The sequence below is a fragment of the Lycorma delicatula genome, chromosome 4, assembly GCF_047948215.1.
Source record: "Lycorma delicatula isolate Av1 chromosome 4, ASM4794821v1, whole genome shotgun sequence".
NCBI classification, from domain to species: domain Eukaryota; kingdom Metazoa; phylum Arthropoda; class Insecta; order Hemiptera; family Fulgoridae; genus Lycorma; species Lycorma delicatula.
In genome coordinates, this window is record NC_134458.1 from 156,558,368 (window position 1) to 156,579,394 (window position 21,027).

Consider the following 21,027-nt stretch of genomic DNA (forward strand, 5'->3'; position numbering starts at 1 on the left):
CATTACATGTTGGGTTGTTTCAGAATAATATTTGGATTTGGAATATAACACAGCATATAGAACACCTACTCCCTTTTTAGTTCCAAATTTTATGTTGACCAGTGGTACAATGAAGAAAAATATATAACATTTATTATATGTTATTTAAAAATATATTTTTTTATGTTTAATTTTCTTTAAAAAAAAAATATTACTATATTACTCTTTAGAGCAACTATAGATTTTTCAACGTATAGGGTGCAGTTTAAAAAACAACTGTCAAAAAATCAACATTTGTTTATTTCTGTTTAAGGTTAGAAAGAACAAATAATCTTTTTTTACACTGTTCCGTCATCAAACATCAGGTATAATAAAGATTAATCAGTTGCTATCATTTACTCAACAAAGTAAAAATTGATGTTATTTATACATGATCAGAGAGAATTTTGATTTGTGCAGTGTTAAGTTAAAATGGCAGACACAAGAGAAATTCAGTTGAAGAAAAACTTGTTGCTAGCATTTGGGAATACAAGTATACAAACAAAAATGAAAATTATGAAAACATAAGAGACAAATTTGTTCAGTGTTTTGGTAGCTAGGTAATTCCATGTCAAGTGGACCAGGGATCCCCAGTCAACCATCTCCAAACTTCATCAAATTTTGCTTTGACATTCATTGTAGTCTTAAATACCATTTTACCAAATTGTAGCTCTATATCTGCTATTGCTGATTTTCTGTGATCTCTTAAAAAAGGGTACTTGCTGGTAGTTTGTGCATTCATGTTAAAATTCTAACTTTGACTTGTCATTTTGAAGGCAATAATAAATCTATAGTCTATATAATTACTTATCTAGTCCTTTAATCAGAATGAGACTTTGTAAGCTGGAAAAGGGCATAATCGAGTGTAACATCCTAAAATTTCTAAGCAGCTGGAGGCTTACGTCAGGAGATATCAAATTTGGTCAAAAGTTTTTAGCTCGATTTTTTACCTACCTTTGAAAGCTTAAATCTCAGGTATATGTTCTTAGATTTTGTTAGTTTTATAATATGTAGAAAGAGCAACTTTTAAACTACAAAATCCATGCAATTTGGTTTTTGACCATTATTTATAACTGGCAGTAAAAACAGTTGAAAGATAATACATCTTTCACACGAGGAGCAAGTTTACCATAATGTTTATGGATTAAATGAATACTCCCTAGTAGAAAGCAATTTTTTTTAAGTAATATCCATTTTGCTGCCAGTTAATACAAAGTTGTTAACTGTAGTAGCTGTGCCTTGCCTTCTATTGAATGCAGAGGAGACAGTTTCAATTAATTATATTCGTTACAAGTATAATTTTTTTAAATATTTATTACACATGCACAGAAATACTAAAAATCATAAGTAGAATGGAATATAGTCGTAGTAATAACAGAGTGCAATAAAATAGTACAATATTATAGAACTCAGTAGCTTCAAAATAAAAATATCTAAAATAGCCAGAAACATTTTAGCACAATACTTTTAATTCCACTTCAGCTTAAAATGTTTCTCATTCATAGACTGGATGTATTCTGGATACATATATTGTCGTCCTGATGACATTGTTGATGGTGCTTCAAAAGTAGTAAAAATGTGCTGTTTTGGAATCCAGTAAGTATCCTTTCTAGGGGCCAATGATAAGAACGAGTTGCAGCATGAGGGTGCATAAAACTAATGAGGGCATCATGTTCTTCAAAAGATATATCACATATATTTCCAATCCACCAAGTATTGTCATACGTGCAAGCCACATATTGGCATTGGTTGCAAGCTGGTAAGATATATGCCTTAAGTAGGTTTAGCAATTTCATAAACATCGGCTTCAAATACTGTAGTATCTTTTGAGGGTCTGCTGACTTGGATTTTAGCTTTGCTAACTGGCTTAAACAAGTGGTTCTCTCTTGTTTCAGCAATTGTATGACCACTACTAAATCAACTTTCCTGTTCAGGTCGGATTCTTTCAACTTCTCTTGGAATAAGAAAGAACCTGATTCCTGGTATATTTCTTTAAAAAATTCAAATAATTTTTGGTGACAATATCTGGTTTTCTATAGGTTGTTGAAGATTGGCACATGCTGCTAATAGTTTTTTAATACCTCCATTTCCGTGGCTAGTACCATAGAAGTTCCATTCAGCTGTTATCCCAAAGTCTTCTGCATGATGGCACAAATTGATAAAATTCTTTAAATGTTTGTATTGAGCAGCTGAACTATCACTGAAGTAGTGTATATGCTTTATTTCAGTCACTGTCTTCAAGTATTTGATCAGTTCAATAAAAAATACATGAACAGCTATGATATCGTGATGCAGACAATCACTGACCATATAAATGTTAAGATTCTGAAACTCGTTTTTATTGTAATAAACCATGAATGGATGTTTTGAAACAAAATGGTGGCTAGTCAGGCAAAAAAACCTTTAAGGAAAGCTCTTCAATAAAATTTTCCGTGGTCACCTGTTGCGTCTCCAATGTGTCTTTATACAAATCCATTGCGTATATTCTGGTAGTTCCTCCAAGTCTTAATCTTTAAGCTCATCTAATAAATATGACTCAAATCCAGTTTTTTTCAGGACACTGTTCACACTGTTGTAGCATGCAATTCTTAGATTCTAAGCTGCAGACAGTTTTCTCAATCAATACCTTGTAGTCATCCTTGCAGCTCTCATGAGTTAAACTTTTAATGAATGGTACTAACACAAAATGAATGTGTGCCAGCAGCACCAACTGTAATGCATCAATTTGGCCTAAGTTCATAAAATTTTGAGAAGCCAATTTCACGGCCATAATGTGTGCAGTAAGCTCTAACATCTCTTTTAAATTGCACAGAAGTAGATGTTTCTGCATGTCAACTTTTTCACCATTGATCCTAACTGAAAAAAAATCATTCTTTCCTGGACAGATTCAGGAAAATTCATCATCTTCAAAAAATTTGAGGACCTGTTGTCTAATATCCTTAAATTATTTTCCTCCTTTTCTTTCTGGTGTCATCAAAATACCAACTTCAGATTTGAGCTTCCTGACCTGCTTCACCATTCGCATTGAAACCTGGAATTCATAAGTAATTCAAAATTATTGAGACAGAGTATTTAAGACAATATCTTAAACATGTTTGATAGTTTTTAAAGGAATTGTTAACATCATTTCATACCTCATAATGTGCTTGAAAATTTTATTCTTTGGCTTCAAAAGATTAGTATGGAATTAATTACCATTTTACAAGATGGAGCTTCGAGCTCATTATGCTCAGTAAATAAGGGACTTAACAGTTTGAAGGGCGGTGGATCATCAGTGGATCGAAATTCAGCAACTGCCTAGAAGTCCATATGAAATCTGTGACCACTCAGTTAAGGGTATAATCAAGAAAAAATCCCCATTTGTGACAAAAGAAATTTGAGTTGAAAACTGCTATCAGAGACTGTTTTTATACTTTGATCCTTCAATGTGGAATGGAATGTCTAAACACATCTGGCAACTGATAAAACTTTGTCGACAATGTAGGATCTTATGCAGATGTAATTTAAAGAAAGTTTTATGTGCAAAAAATATTAAACAAACTAATGACTAACAATTCATATTTATTATTTCTTTATATGAAAAGCAACTTTGTGGCCAGCCACTCTGTACATATTTTAAAAATGATGCCTAATATTTTTGATTGTATAAATTAACTTTTATTTCATATATAGAGTTCCCTTTATTTTCATGCTGTATTAAATTGCATTCCATTGTATGCTTTTATTTCCAAAAATATATAACTAATCTTTAAAAAAAAGTGAAATTAAATTTTGATTTCAGTGATTGTAATAAATTCATGTCATATTAACAGTTCATATTTTCTAGATATTAATAACAAAAATTATTAAAATTAGATATTACTTCTGAACATATCAAAATGTATGTACGGGTAATAATAATAGATGTTTAAAAGTTAATGCGTAAAACAAATAATCCTGCCAGAAAATTAATTAATTCAGCCCATCCTATCTACTTGCCTAACAAAAAACTCATCTCTCATTATATAATTTATTTTTTATGTTCTGAAATTTTAGATAAGTATCCATTAAAATATAACTTGTTTTTATATTTCCTTGTTGCAATTTCAGTTAGGTTAAAAAAATTTTGATTTTTTTTTTCTCATCTACAAAAAGTCTTGACTAACATAAAAGTTTATATTAATTATTATTAAACAATAAGTCAAGAGATTATCCCCAAAGTTATATCAAGTTCTATTATATTTGTTTCTATTCAAATTAACCAAATTTAGTTAAAAAAAAGCTAATATTCAACAAATAGGTCTGTCTGCTAGTACAGAACTGTACTTTTGCCACTTACACAGTTCATAACCCTAAAAAAAGAATTTTTGAAATTTTAATGTAAAACCTCGAGTGCTCCAGTTTGCATTAATTTATTAGATGATTATTACTTATTCATTAATTTTTTATATATTTTGGAACAATTTAATTGTAGTAAACTTGTCTTTTGAGTCTTCAAACAAAAAATGGATTTTAAGATATATGAATTAATCTTTTTTAAATTGTATTATGTCAGTGTATCATAATTTAATAAAGAATAAATTTGAAGTATTATTTAAATTTAATAGTTTTGCAAGTCTCTTGTCAATCCCAAAGTTAATTTACCTGTTATTTTTATAAAAAATCTCACCATTACAGAAATTTAAATTATTGCAGAGAATCTGTCAAAAGAATTTAATAAATTAGAAATTTCTACTTAGTATATGAGAGCTATTTATAAATTAGCCTCTGGTTGAATAATAAAAATAAAAAAAAGAATTGAAAAACTTCATCATACACAAAAGTTACTTGCACACTGATATTACTTCTTGAAATAGTTTCCACCTAAATTAAAGCACTTGTCATATTGTGTCACCAGTTTGTCTTTTCCTTCTTCTAAGAATTGCACCACCAAAGTACCATTCTTCATAATACCCATAACTTAATCAATGCTTTTGAAGTGTTGAATAGCTAGCCATTTCTTCAAATTTTGTGAGCAATTGAAAATCAGACAGTGCCAGAACTGTGAGGGGATGATATGAAATCTGCCACTTAAACTTGTTAACTACACCCTTAGTGCTAGCAATGTTGTGAGGCCGAGCATTGTTACGAAAAAAATCCTCTTCATTAGCATCCCTTGGCATTTATTCTGTATCACTCTCCTAGCTTTGTCAACATTTCACAATAAATACCTGCGATTATTGTCATGCTGGTTTCTTAAATTCTGATAATAAAATTCCTTTACAGTCTAAAAACATGGTAGTCATCATTTTTTTGTGTGATTGGTTTATTGATTGGTTTGGATTTGTTCTGCAAGTGTGTGTGTGTGCACGTGCGTGCATCTACTGTTTGGACAGTTCTTTTGTCTCCACATTGATGAACCAAATCCATGTCTCATTCCCAGTAACAATAATGTCAAGAAATTCACTTCATTTATTTTAAAATTGCTGAAAAAAAGTTAGTACATTCTTTTAATTTTGTGGACATGTGTAAGTAGTTTCAGTACCCATTGTGCTCAGTAATTATGACAACCCAGTCTGTCTGTAACAATTCTATAAAAGAGTGAATCTTAAAATTTTAGAAAATTTTCACTAAGGTCAGTTACTATGAAGCAGAGTTTATCATGAATGGCCTGTTAAGTTTTTTCAAAATGTTCATCAGTCACAATGGAATGTCGCCTTCTTCCTTTCTTGTTGTGCACATTAGACAGCTCACATTTATTCTGTGAGAGAACCATTCTCTCACAAAACTATTATAAACATTCATTACATTATTACTGCAAGCCTCACACAGCCAGTGTTTGATCTCAGTTGCAAATGTTCTTTTGCTTGCAAAAATCAAATGAATTATGTTGTGAATGAAGTGAACTATGTACCTCATCACTGGCAGGAGTCATAATAATCACCTCCACATTTCACCATGTACTATTCAACCAGTAGAACAAAGTAGTGACCGATTGTATGTGTCACAATATTGAAGCTTAGCTGATATCTACTGTACATGTACTTTGTGGTACGGAAACCTGTTTGCAATGCCCAACCAGAGGTTAATTTATAAATAGCCTTGTATAATAAAATTATATTACATTTCATCCATTTGTTTATTAATTAACATTAAAATATTAAAAAAATTCTTTAGCAAATGTCTAAAAATGTATTATTCAGTAAATATAAAATATTGATATTTTACAAAGTTCTTAGAGCTCTGGCTTTCAACCAGTATAATAATAATCTAAACCTTATACACTGAATGAGTGACTAAAATATTAATTATATTTTTACAGGTTTGATGTTAATTTTTTGTGTAATTCTCCGTCTTTTTATATTCATGACGAGTTTTCTGATGAATCCGATATAGACGATGCAGACATTTTATCAGACATTAGTAATGAAAACTCTCATATGATTGATGAAGAACGTGATGTTGCATTCCATTTTAATCCAAGATTTAATGAAGGAGTTATTGTGCGTAATAGCAATATAGATGGTAGTTGGGGTCCTGAAGAACAAGAAGGGCTACTTATTTTGAGTAGAGGAGGTAGTTTTGAACTTGACATCTATTGTTTTGAAGCGTCTTTCCAGGTAATTAATTCATTTTGTTTACTTATTTAATAAATTACAGACAAATGATACTGAATCTCAATGATATTGCATTTCATGATAAAATTGCTGTGAGTTGTATTTATTACAGTAAAAGCTGTTCAAAATTTTATTTACATACCTAAAAAGAAAAGAGAGAATTTGATTTTCTGATTTTCATCCATGTAGGCTGTTTGTGCATATAATTGATACTTTCTCATAAGAAAATAAATGTCATGCAGAATTTTTGCAAGTGTTGTCATAATGAATTTTCTAATCACCATTTTCCCAAAGTTGTGGTCTCTTGTGTCGAACACCATCTCTTAGCAGATGAAGAACATTTTTACTCTATTGACAGTTTGCCCTTGTGGAGCAAACTCATGATGAACCATGTCTTGATAATAAAAAAAGGCCAGAGATTCCATGTTCTTTCAGAACATGGGAGTAAACAACTTTAGCAGGCTCTTAACTCAGTAGACACAGCTTCCTGCAATTTTCAGCTCTTTCCTAACTTAAAATTCCACTCTAAATAAAAAGATTTGAAGACAGAAGAGATCGGAAGAAATGCAACAAGAGGGATTATGGTGCTCACTAAAAATAACTTTGAAAATGCTTCCATCAATGAAAGCATTACTGGGCTGAGTGAATTAATCAGAAGAGGCCTACTTTAAAGGGGACATGTCTTTGAATTAAATAAGTTAATTATTTTTGTTTTTATGAGTCAAGGTTGGATACTTATTGATCACACTTCTTATATTTACCTGCTCAGTGTGTTACTATAACATGTATAATCAATATCGAGAAAACTAGCAGTATATGACTGCTTACCAAGAATTATTTCACCTTAGAAATTCAGAAAAGAGAAATAAAACTAGAATTGTGTTAAGTAATCTTGGTGATAGAGTGGTAGTTATTAAAAACTAAAAATTTTAGTTCTAATTTTACATATGAATATGAACAATTGACTAATGCTCTTATATCATATAATTAATTTTTGCCTCTATTAAATCACATTGGGGAGTTTTATACTTTAAGATTTTGGGAGTTGACATCCCCACTACACAGAGCTGCTGAACCTTTTACACCATACACATGCACTACACAAATAACAACATATACCCTGTACACTATTACACAACAACATCTTACACAATTTCTTCTTACATCTTCACTCTGTGATGTTCCGCAAACTTATGAAAGGCAACTGAAACCCTAGGTGGAAACTATCATGCCGATGGATGAATGACTCTATGTAGCAAGTCTTGGAACAATCACTTGGATAAATCATTCCCTTCCAGTTATCGTACTATAACCTTGACTAGTACCATTTGCAACTTAATGGAACATATGATAAACCATTGTTTATTATGGTACTTTGAGAGAAACGCCCTAATTGCCACCTAACAATGCAGTTTCCGCCAAGGTAGATCGGCTATCGATCATGTAGTTGCCCTGGAATCTGTTATTCAAAATGCCTTCCTACTTCACCATCGCCTTGTTACGGTATTTTTTGTCATGCAAAAGGTGTACAACACAGCGTGGAGGAGAGAAATCCTAAATAAACTGCATGAATGGGTATACAAGAAAATCTCCTTGCATTTATCATGGGTTTCCACAGAAGTCTATCCTTTTGAATTCAATTTGAAATAACAATATCCAAAAGTTTCATACTAAAAACAGAATACCACAGGGAAGTGTTCTAAGTGTTACATTATTTGCCGTAGCCATAAATAGTACAACAAACTGTGTGCGAAAACCTGTTATGTGTTTTTTTATTTGTTGATGATTTCTCAATTTACATAACATCTAGAACTTTAGCTATAAGCAAATTTTATAATATTATAAGTAGCATGAATCCTGATGTTACAGTTTACACGGACAGCTCTAGAAACATTAATTCTGTTGGTTGTGGTTTTGTGTTTGACAACAGAACATACATGTTTGGTCATCCCAGAATCACTAGTATTTTTTTTTTTTTTGCAATACTGTATGTCATTAATAAGGACTTACATATAATTAGCTCAAAATTTTGACTTGTTCTTATTTGCTCAGATTCCACGAGTTCCCTACAGACAATTAATGATGATACTCCAGACACCCTGATGTCTGAGATTTATTATGTCATTTCATAAATGAATCACTGTAATACAACAGTGAGCTTTGCTGGATCTTTCAAATTTATATAGATCTGTCAAATACACTATTGCGTATTCCTTTTATTGATTCCTTTATTTTTATTAATTTTTGGGTGAGGTTATCAGCCTGAGCGTTTAAGTGCAGGATTTTTTAATATTTTTTATACTCTTTTTGGTTCTTTTCCTTTTTTATTTAGAATTTTTTATTTAAATAGTTTTTATGGTTATTTTAATTATTTATTTTTTGATTTTTTATTAAACAATTATTTGATGTTTATTATTTTATTTTATTTTTTGATTAGGTTTCCTTTGTTTGGGTTTCATTTATGATTGCCTAGGGCTCATGTTGAGGCACCTACTTCAGGTTCTATAATTTTAGCTGGTGTCATTCCTTGATGTAATGAGGTTGTTCCGCAACTCTGTGTCTTTGTTTTACAGGAACTTCATCACAGAGTTAAACAGATTGTAAAATCGAGTCATACATACCTTTTGATAGCCAGCACACTTCTGTGTGAAGCAGTGAACGGTTGAAATCATCATTGGCAACATTAATCTGTCATTTAGTGAGTTGCTTCTGATTTTATTAACTGCTCTAACATATTGCAGTGATGTATGCAGGCGTTCACTCAGGTTTCATATAACTAAATGTTGGCGATGAATGATGCAATGTACAGCAAGCACATCTGGAAATTTATTTTTTAAGTACACTATGAAGCCTTTGTGACACCCTGTCACAGCCAGAGCGCCGTCAGCAGAATTTGACATAATATTCCTCTAAAGAGTTTCCTTTTCATCACAAAATGTTTCCAGTATATTATATATGGTTTCTTCCTTTGCATCTGTCTCTAAATTTCTAGCAAATAATAGTTCTTGACATATATTCTGATCTTTGATAAACCTCACATATGACAGCAACAATGCTTCATTAGTTGGTAAAGTAGACTCATCCAACTGAATTGAAAATTGGCAAGTCTTCAGGTGATTGCATAATGATTCTTCGATGTTTTCAGCCATCAATTCATCTTTGCACAGAACTATTGCCCAAAGGAATTTTTGAGATAGCATCTGCCGCTGGTGTTTATTGTTTCTTTTACTGCTGGTAAAATTAAATCTTCCCCAATAGTGTGTGTGGTTTGCCTGTTTTAGCAGTTAACAATGAGATATTGTACGAAGCTCGAAGTCCGTCATCGTCTTGCTTAGAAGCCGCTGAAAAATGTTTTGATATAGTTGGCTGAGCTATGTACTTTTCCACGTCTTGGAAGTAGGCTAAATCTTTGTCTTATCTGAGTGCTTCTTATTAAAATGATCTTGTAATCTGAAAGGCTTCATCGCTTCATTTGAAAAGGTTTTTTGACAAATAAGGCACATTGGCAATGATGGATTTTTGGGATTTTCTGTAAATCCATATTTAATATATTCCGCACTGTACTACCGTTTCTTTTTTGCTTCTGACATGGTTTTGACTTCACAAATACAAGAGTAAAAGATTGACTTCAAAAAACCTGCTACTGATTACTCTGGAAAATGCTAATGAAAATAAAAGAAACAATACTACCTTTATATAGGTTTGAAATGCAACACGCACCAACAGAAATAAACGTGTAATTATTTATTTACTGCATATGACAGAATTCGTACTGTGCAAGTTAGAAAAAGCACTGATAATCCTCTCAATTTATGCAGGATTGGACAAATCGTGTAGTAACTCATACAGGTCTAGTCATGTAAAAATTGACTTAAGCATTGATGAATCAATCATTTTAATATATGTTTAAGAAATGCTATTTGATTCATAAACTAAACTGCATTTTAAACAGGATGACGTAACCTGTAATTTGTTATAAAAACATATAATACCCGATAATTGGTTTGTTTATAATTCATATTCAAAAATTAGAAATATGTTTATTTTTTTTCTACTTCAATTTTATTTTATGTTGTAGACTTAGCAGACACTTCCCAATAATTGACTCCTCTTAATACCGGACACTTTTAGATTCCCTGGCAGTTTTGTAGTGGTATTCAAAGATAAAATAATTTTCAATAACGGACATGAGCGAAGAATTTACCTATAAAAGCTGTTCAATCAGTTCAAAAAAATGGACAGTAGGAATAAATATGTAATTTTTCTTGTTTTATTTTATATTCAGTGTGACTAATTTGTTTATCTGTTGTGAATTGCATCACTTCCCGCCTCTGCATTGGTTTTATGATTTCAATCAATTCATCAACCAGCGTGGTTCGTCATCAGTTGCATAGCAACTGATGACAAACCATTTTCTATCCATACATTTATTCATAAATACATTTTCTATGCATGCATTTATTATATATTCAGTTTTGTATATTTTATAAAATCGTTACATCCATCATTACCGCAATTTAAAATATCTCAAAATCGTAAATGCTTGACATTAAAAGTTAAAGTAGTAGTTATAAATGTCTACGAAAAATAAAAACTCGGTGTGTATGATATGGCAAAATGTTTTGATGTTGGGAAAACTTGGGTAAGTGATATCTTAAAAAGTAAACTTGATATCCTGAAGTTATGAACTGAAAATGACAATCAGCTTAAGCAAACGTGCATTTTCTAAAACACCAGGACTAGCGGTTGACAATTTGATTTATGAATGGTTTTGCAGGACTCATGCTAATAACATTCTGGTCTCTGGAACTTGATACCTGAGAAAACCCTAGAAGTTGCTAAAAACACTCTTAACATAATGTTTCATATAAAAATGTCTAAGTGGAAGGAAAAACACATTGTTTTCAGGCTTTGCCCAGTGAGACAATGTGTTTGTAAGAAGAAAAATGTACAGGGGGAAGATATCAAAAGAAAGACTGACTGTTTTGTTGGCTGTGAGTATGTCAGGTGAATTTGAAAAACCATTAATAATTGGCAAAGCTCCAAAGCCACAATGTTTCAAGGGTGTGAACATTGAATGGTATTCAAATACGAAATCTTGGATAACTAGGAAAATAGTGATTGACTGATTGTTAAGTTTTGATCATAGAATGGAAAAGCAAGATAAGGAAAGTCATACTATTCTTGCACAATGCAAACTCCCACCCAAATGTTAGCTTAGAAAATGTAAAATTGATATTTCTTCCCACAGATACTACTGCAGTATGTCAACTGCTTGATCAGGGGATCAAGCATTCTGTACTTTAAAATTCAGTACAGAAAAAAGGTGTTACAGTACTTAACAATGAAAGTTACAAATGCTGATAAGCTTTATAAAAGCATTAGTGTATTGGATGCAGTTTTATGGATTTGTATGGCTATAAAGCCATACAAATTTTTCTTTCGTACTTCTACAATTGGAGAAATTGTTATATAATAGCCAGTATTAAACCTCCATAAACTAACTGCAATTTCAACATTGAAAATCTTACTGAACCAAACGAAAATTCTGTGGAACAAAATGAATTACAAGAACTTATTAAACCATTTGAAAACTAAAAAGAGTACCCAAACACTGACAATGTGCTCAATACAGGAACGTATCGACTGACATCCGTGATCTTCTTGCTGCTGCCTCAGACTTTACTACTTCCAAAACGAACAACAATGATAATGACAATGGATCCAGACTTACCATCACCAGTAAGGAAGCAAGAGAAGAGATTAGAAAATAAAGCAATATTTCTTACTAAAAGGATTACCAGAAAGCATTATTTTAATATTAGAAATGCAGTCGCTTATTGAAAAAAATATGTTCCAGGAATTTCATTCATATTAAAATAGACAGTTATTTTAAACCAGCTACCTATATAAATTGTATGTTCCGTATTTGATATTTTAGTAATTGGGCTTAAAAATCAAAATATACATGTATTTTGATTTATTCTTGAAAAATACTATAGCTTCTTTGATTATTATTTTTGTAGCTTACATTTGTTTTTATTACAGATTAGAATAATACAGTAATTCATTCTCTTATTTTATTGGTCAGTTTGGTCTTATTTTATCAGTAGTACAGTATTTTTTTTTTTATTCAAATTTGAACATTAAAGGATAGTGTTTTATTTTCAGAAAAACAATTAAAAAAACTTTAATTTTACGAAGTTGTTTTAATTAGCAACTCTTTTTGCTTAATATTGAACACCTCTAACAGACAGATTTTTGTTCCTGAGCCGTTTCCAATATTGGGAAGTTTTACAGTATATATGTATATATTATGCAGCAATTTATATATTATAGTCTTAATTAAAATTTGACCTTTTTCTGATTAATTTAAACAGGTTCTTGTCAATGGCAAACATTATTGTTATTATAAACATCGAATTGAACCCCATCTTATAACACATGTTGGTGTTTTTGGATCTGTTAACATCCGTTCTGCTATTTACTATTTTAAAAAGGTAATTATTTAGTATAATGGTTCTTATATGATTTCATTTTGTGACATCAAGTTATTATTTAATTATTCTTTTAAAATAAGTGGTCTGTAATTAATGTAATGAGACTAGTTTTTTTGGCAGTCAAAGTGGCAACACTGTAAAATTACTAGTAAACAACATGGTTATATGAACAGATGATTTATATTAGGTATTAATATTTTTAGTCTATTGTTGCCACGTGAGACGTAAACAAACTTTTCATGAAACGAGTTTTTGTTGTGCATTACAAAAATGAGTGATACTAATTATGAGCAACGTTGCACAATCAAGTTTTGTGTTAAACTTTGTGAGAATGCTACTGAAACTTTTTCAAAATTGAAAAGGGCATATGGAGATGACGCTCTGTCACAAGCCCAAGTTTTTACATGGTTTAAAGCATTTTCAGATGGCCGGGAATCAGTTGCAGACAATCCCCACTCTCAAAGACCGTTAATATCAAAAAGTGACGACAATGCTGAGCAAATCAGAGACTTGATACTGTACGGCCAGCAATTAACTGTCAGAATGATGTGTATCATACTATGCAACTTATTTTAACATCTGTTTAAGTTAATAATTTTGAATGTTCTGTATATGTGTTTGATAAATGGTAATACATTTTTTATGTTAACATGGCCAGAAAAGTAATGAAGAAGAATTTTGTAAACAAGATTTAGAATTGGGTTCACAGAAGACCCCATTGGAATGGCTATTAATTAATGGTTTTCCTCCTTCATCAAGAATATGTTTCACCGGTGTTGTATTAGATTTTGCTGCAAGGTTAGAAATATTTTATATACTAATGTTTAAATTTAAGATACCTTATAAATTTCTACTTTATATTGAGACCTGAAGTAAATAAAACAGATACTGAGCAAGGCAGTATGAATTGAGTGTATACAAAATTGCATGACAGCTACTGCATGCCTGATTCACTTTCATAATAATACAGACATAGTTGCCTAATGCTCTGTATATTCTAAAACATTTAATATTTATTAAATTAAGTAAAGGTTATAAATTGTTAAATGTACTAAAGTTATCTCTGATGATAATTTTGTTTTACCGTTACAACAGTAATTGTCATATGCAGTTAGTAGCTAACAAAATAATGGTTTAATGAAATGATAAGCATAAATAAGTTTGTAAATTATTTTTTAAGTGTTTTAAACAAACCCTGAAATACTATTATAACATTATTTATACATGTATAAAATAAATTAAAAAATATTTTATGATTTAATACCATTTTTTGTTGGTTTATTCTCAATTTCTTTGGTAGTAAATTTGATAAATAATAACATCCGCTCAACACCTCATCTTCATATTCACTAACATTAGATTCCAAGGAGTCATTTTCAAACTTAATGAGTTTATCCTCCTCTATATAACAAAATAACCCATCTTTCGCACTTTTTCTTCTTCTTCTTTCAGCACATGTTTAACACTGTTTCACCACGTATCTGCCATTACCTCAGTGATACCATTTTTAAGTAAAACCTTTATTACATCCACTGATTTATAAGTTTCATTATTCTGGGCTACAAATCCTTTTACTTGACTCCACACAAGTTCTATTGAATTCAGATTGCTGTGGTATGGTGGAAGTCGTAATACTGTATGTCTATTTGCTTCAGCCATATCATCAATTACATATTTGTTAAAGTTTTGCTTTTTTTTTTTGTAACTTCTAGTAGTTGCTTGGGATTTGTTTTTCTCTCAATCACAACACTATATCCACTTTTAGCCATGATGTATTCGGGATTTTTTCTAATTTTACACTATGGTATGTGCATTATCCATAAAAATAACACTGTTCGGCAGAATTAATTTCATAATTGTACTAACCGCTTTTTTTAAAAATTACCATTCATTTGTGGTGATTACTACAAAGATATGATATGAAGATATAATTTGATTCGAAAACTAATAATGCACTGTTAACAAATCTATCTTCATTCCTTACATGATCTACATTCAGCTGTTTTCCTTTGTTACTTCCTTTGAACTTCACAGAAAAGCCTGTTTAGATGTCTTACGGAAGTGTCACACCAAACTTTATTGACTGAATGACCTTCATCCACCCAGATTTCATCCAGATAAAACTGTTTCCCATTTTTCTAAACTCTTTAATTTGTTTCAGATAATTCCTTCCCTAAATCTTTATGTTATCTCTATCAATGATAAAACTATTTCTACTTTTTCCTGCAAATTTGAAACCCATCGATAAAAGAAATTTATGTAAACTAGCCCGACTAATTTCCAGTAAATTCAGATCACTTTTGACAACTGAAAGTAAGTTATGGAGTATGGATAATTCATTTTTAAAAAAGAAACTGTGGACTTTGGATCTGACAGCATTTTTATTGAAATCGTAAAATTGCTCTAAAACAGATTTTGAACGTTCTTTTTTTCTTTTTTGATGTGTATATTACCCTATATTTTTTCTGTTCAGCTCACAATATCTAAATACTTGAAATGTAAGTAATTTAATACTTCAGATGTAAGTGCTTCTACTAGTTTAATTTCTAAAGTAGGATATTTTTCGTGAAATTTATTGAAAACATTAAGAAATATCATCTTTTCTCTACTTCCCAATATTTTAACTTTTCTGTGATTTATACAGCAAGAAGGACTTTAAGCCATAGTTATCAAATTTCACAGCACTTAAAAAAAACACTTATTTGATTTATTACAGTTCTAGAGTTTTTGTTTATAAGTGTTTAAGTCATAAGTCATAAAATTTGGTATGATACTTATTTAAACCAAATTAATGTCAAAAACAACTTCTTTCAAAGTAACTTCTATCACAAGCAGCTAACAGCGCCACAGTTAAAATAATAGTGAAGTTTCACAAGACCAAATAATCGTTTTTAAAATAGTGTCAGAAATAAAATTTAACTGTCGTAAAACTATAATAAATAGCTATGAAGTATTGCTATTGTTTATATAATATTGCCATGATATGTACCAAATTGCAATTCAAATACTTACACTAACACATGGAAAATTTGTTTACTCTAGGCCTCAAATAGCAAATAATATGAATATTATAAAATTAGGTAACTGAAATTAATATAAATGTTTCAATAATAGTGCATTATTTACATTGCTGTGGACCTAACATATTTATAATTACATAATAATAACTAATAATATAATAATCTGAGGTTAATAACAGGCATAAATATTGATTAATGTTCTTATCATTTGGTAGCTATTTTAAAAGTGATGTGTCATTTCTGCCCATCCGGTGGATTGCATCAACTGGTTGAAGGTTGTTTTATATATGTGTGTTGTGTATTTACATGCACCACACATAAGGAGTTTGTTTATTTCAGGCCTCAACATAAAGTAGACGGAATATACAAAAATTGTAAACAAACAGTTATTAATAGGGAGACATGATTGTGACCATTTAGTTTTAAGTATTTGTAAGTTTAAGTTTGTAATTTCAATTAATAATTTATCAGACCAAAGATAAACATCTGAACAGAGGTAAATAATACAACTGTAAAACTTGTCTTATTATAATAAGAATAGCTGGTTACATGTATTATACCTGGCAAATAAATAAATTATTACGATTTAGATTTTTATTATTATGATTCACATATATTTTTTCATAATATTAATGTGTAAAAATGTTTATGTACTAGGGTCAGTCAACTATTAACCAGAGTTTTATCTTCACAGCTCATGTATGAACACAAGTGTGCTGGTGCAGAAAGATATTTTTGGCATCATCTTGTAAAGTTTCCCATCAATGAGAAACCTTCCAAAAGTTTTACCAGACAGCTTGCACTGTTTGGAGATACATCACTGTCATGTACTCAAGTCTACAATTAGGCCAGTAAATTTAAAGAAAGGTGTACAGTTATAGAAATTAGTCAGTAGAAGTTCAAAGACAAGTTTGATAGATAACAATATTCGATTGATATGTGATCTTGTTGAAGATGATCAGCAAGTGAATAAAATAGTCAATAAAATTGCTTCATAAGTGCCCATTCAATTATCACAAAACCCTGGAGTCTCCCAAAGAGTTGACCCAAAATCAGAAACGAGCTCAACAGGAAATTAGCCAAAGGTTCCTCAATCTATTTTGACAAGAGAGGAATAATGTTTTGCATTGAATAGTCAGTTGAATAGTCACTTGTGATAAGAGATGGATCCATTATTACACTTGAGTTGAAATCAGCGAGTATGAACTGGCATAGAAGTGCCCTTTAAAAGTGAATACACATCTGTCAGCTGAAAATGTCCTCACATTGTCTTTCTGGACTGGAAAGGCATATGTGCTGATCGAATTTCTCCTTGAACATTGTGTTCTAAATACTGCATACTGCTGCCAGCTCTTGGACAAAGTGAAAGCTGCCTACAAGAACAAAAGGTTCTGTTAGCCAATACGAGATGTAATTCTCATTCATGACAACACTAGGCCTCACATAGTCAGCTTTCGGGATAAACTGAACAAAATTTATTGGAAAACCTTAGAACATTCCTTGTACAACCCAGATTTTTCCCTGCTATTTTTTTTTTCATGGCCCTTGAAGGAGGTAGGGGACATTAATTCCATAGCGACAATAAAGTAGTTTATCTCTAGTTAGCTTGTGACACTTCCTCAAACCTTTTGTAAAACGGGATCTGCAAGCTCCCCTCTCATCAAGAAATGTGTAGAATTTCAGGGAAACTGTGTAGAAAAGCAATAAATATGCTTTGAATTTTTTTTATGTATTAATAAATGTTAAAGAAAAGCCCAATTTATATTTGTCTGACCCTCATTCTGTATTAATCTTTTAACAGAAATGTAGTACACAATCACTTAGTTCAGTTATGTGAAAGCACTTTCACTGATTGTTACATGTTTAAGAATAGTACTTAAAATTGCTTATAAAAATGTTTGATAATCACTTGTCATAGATAATAATGAAATTCTCTGTCTTCAGTCATTTGGGAGATGGAAAATTTTGAAAAAATCTCTGACATCTTTATTATTATTTTCAGCCATACTTAATATTTTTATGTATTAACTAAATTTTATACTCTATTTACAAGTTTTAAGTTACAATTAAAGTATTATCAAGTGGTAAATTATAATCATATTTATATGAAGAAACAGGTAAAAATATTTATTATTTTGGAACATTTGTATATTATGCTCTTTTTTGTAATTCATATAATAACGAACGCCATATTATTTTAAAATCCATTTTCAGAGAAAAGTAATAAATCAAACAAATAACCATATCCTACAAAACTGCTGCACTCAAGTAGTGCAAATAACATTAGGTCAGAATACAGTACTTACCTTTGAATATGGACTTCCCTGACTGGGTTGTACCTTTTTAGGGTGAGGTGAATATCGTATTTAATTCTAATAAACAATTTTTTTTAAATTCAATTTCGTATAAAACCTACTAATGTATTAAAAATCTCGAATAGATTATTAGTGATATAAAACCATTAAAATCATAATTTTATTAGAGAAAAGATTCTTCGTGAAATTTGTTATGTTTTTTGTCATTATCTGTTAAATATTTTATTCAGATAAAAAAAAAAGATGCATTTTTAATAATCGATAAAGAATGCAATATTCAATCTAATATTATGTTGATTTTACAATTCAGTTGTGATTTTAGTAACAATTTTTTGATTTTTAGTAACAATAATAATTTGATGCGATAAAATGAATACGTTAATTAATTGTAATCAATTGTTACAGGTTTCATATCGATTTCCAGTGTGAAACTAAATAAAAACAGGATGTATAAAGAAGTTGTCATTAATAAACAACACCAGCAAGTTTTTATTTTTATTTTATTGATTGTTTTAATTAGAACATATGTTAATCTGTAAATTCATAGGATAGATCATATAAGCACAGCCTTAAAAATTACAAATTTAAATTCAGTCAATTAATTTTTGTTCATAAACTTATGAAGACCAATAGTCTATCAGTAAAAAATCCAACAGTTCAGTGAAATTTTACATGCTTTCCATTAAAGTAGCTCTATGTCATGGAGTCATGAAAAGGGAATTCAGAGCAGTGAGCGAGAATTTTTCCTTTATGCTGTTCTAATTAACAACACATCCTGGCCTGGGGAATATAGTTCGGTTTATGATACCTTTACCAACAAGCTCATATTTAGAAAAATTTGAACCTAAATTTAGAACAAATAAAAAAGCATTAAACAAGACATCTATGTAAGTATCTATATCGGTTTATTTAATATGTAAGACTAAATTAATTTGAAATAATCATCTTGTATGTCTTAGACCTGTATGTAATTGTTACATAATATTTGCCTTCATTGATCACAGTACAGATGTTGGTATTTAAACCCACATAATACAGATTATACATTTATACTTTATTTAACAATAATTAACCTTAAATTCAGTATTTTTTTTTGTAAAAATCAGCTAGGATTAAAAAAATCTTTACCGTTTTATTTCTTTACAAAAAAATGAATTAAAAAATTTGTATTTTTTTCTCCCCCAAAGAGTTGCTTCTATTCCGTGATTTTTCATTCTAGTTTTAAATTGTTGCAATTCTAGGTTGGTTCTGTGTAATTGATCTGTCAGAATTTTGGTTTCTCCTTAGCCATAGTTGTTAAGGTTTTGCTAGTAACTGATTATTTATAAATTCTGGTACTGAATCACTATTAATACAGGTACAATATTTTAGTTTTTTTAGTTTTTGTGTTTTCACTCATATTGTAATCTATTATCAACCATTAGTGCCAAGTTATTGTGCATGGCACAATTTTATTAATATAGTCAATAGATATACATTGAAAATTCTAACACATTAACATATTTTTTTTTATAAAATTGTGATTGTATGTGGTATTAAAAAGATGTAATGAAAAATAAAATGTTATTACTGGTTTTGGTTTCATTTTATTTTAAATATATGCCTAATATCCTTACAATTAGACTTAATATCACTTTACAAATGTATTTTTAATTCTTATCATGTCACCACCTAGCCTGTAATATTTTCCAATTCCTATATTAAGAAATTTAACACATTAAAACCATTAACAAAGTAATTGATGACATTTAAACAAAATATTGAATGTTTATATATTACATTAAATACAGACATAACAGTCGTGTTTATTCATGTTACTTACAGATGTGTAACATATCTGCTTGTATTAAAAGAAAACTGGGCTTCTGTTTTAAGTAAACTTTTTTAACTTATTTAAACATAAGTTTAATCAGTTTTAACTTTTTTCTACTAAAAAAAAATTCAGGGACAGTTAAATAGCTTAAAAGGGATTTCTTTAGTAAAAATATTTTATTTTATTGAAAGCTGTTTCAATATTTATTTTATATTACAATATAATAAAATATTTTGATACCACACTTGATAGAAATAATACCATGATTGACAGTAAGAGATAAGTTAATCATAAACAACTTTTCTAGCTTGGCAATGTGGTAGATAAATACAGAACTAATTTGTATGGTTTATAATACCAAATATGGTTTCAAAAACTGTATTTGAATTTAAAAGGATGAGAAAAAGTGGAAAGAATTGAGAAATTACCTGGTTATTAATAGCAAAAATGTTTGTAAGCTAGTTAAAAATCCACCAGAGTAACAGAAAGTAGATAAATAGTCAAAGGTATGTAATACAATAACATTCTGACACTTGCCACTGCATGTATATAAATACATTATCAAGGATTACTAATTACTAACATTAGTAAGGACATTTTTTTGCCCAAAAGGTCAATTCTTCTTTCTGCTGTCTTAGATTGTTGACTGGTTTACAAAACCGGCAATTTGTAAAGCCTTCTAGTTGTATATCAGTACTATTATTTGACCAAGTCAACTTGGCACTTGTGTTTAGAAAGGAAGACCACTAAAAAATATTGTATACAAAATGGATTTACGATTAAAAT

At 30.1% G+C, this 21,027-nt stretch overlaps 1 protein-coding gene across 1 annotated transcript in view; it reads left to right on the top strand.

Moving 5' to 3' along the window:
- LOC142324000 (uncharacterized) overlaps positions 1 to 20,002 on the top strand; it is a 131,665-nt gene extending 111,663 nt beyond the window's left edge. The window contains exons 23-26 of the mRNA XM_075364538.1: positions 6,299 to 6,596; positions 12,974 to 13,093; positions 13,752 to 13,891; positions 18,834 to 20,002. Coding sequence (XP_075220653.1) covers positions 6,299 to 6,596; positions 12,974 to 13,093; positions 13,752 to 13,891; positions 18,834 to 18,867 — 592 coding nt within the window. The 3' untranslated portion in view covers positions 18,868 to 20,002. The remainder of the gene's footprint in view (positions 1 to 6,298; positions 6,597 to 12,973; positions 13,094 to 13,751; positions 13,892 to 18,833) is intronic.
- The last annotated feature ends 1,025 nt before the right edge of the window (positions 20,003 to 21,027 follow it).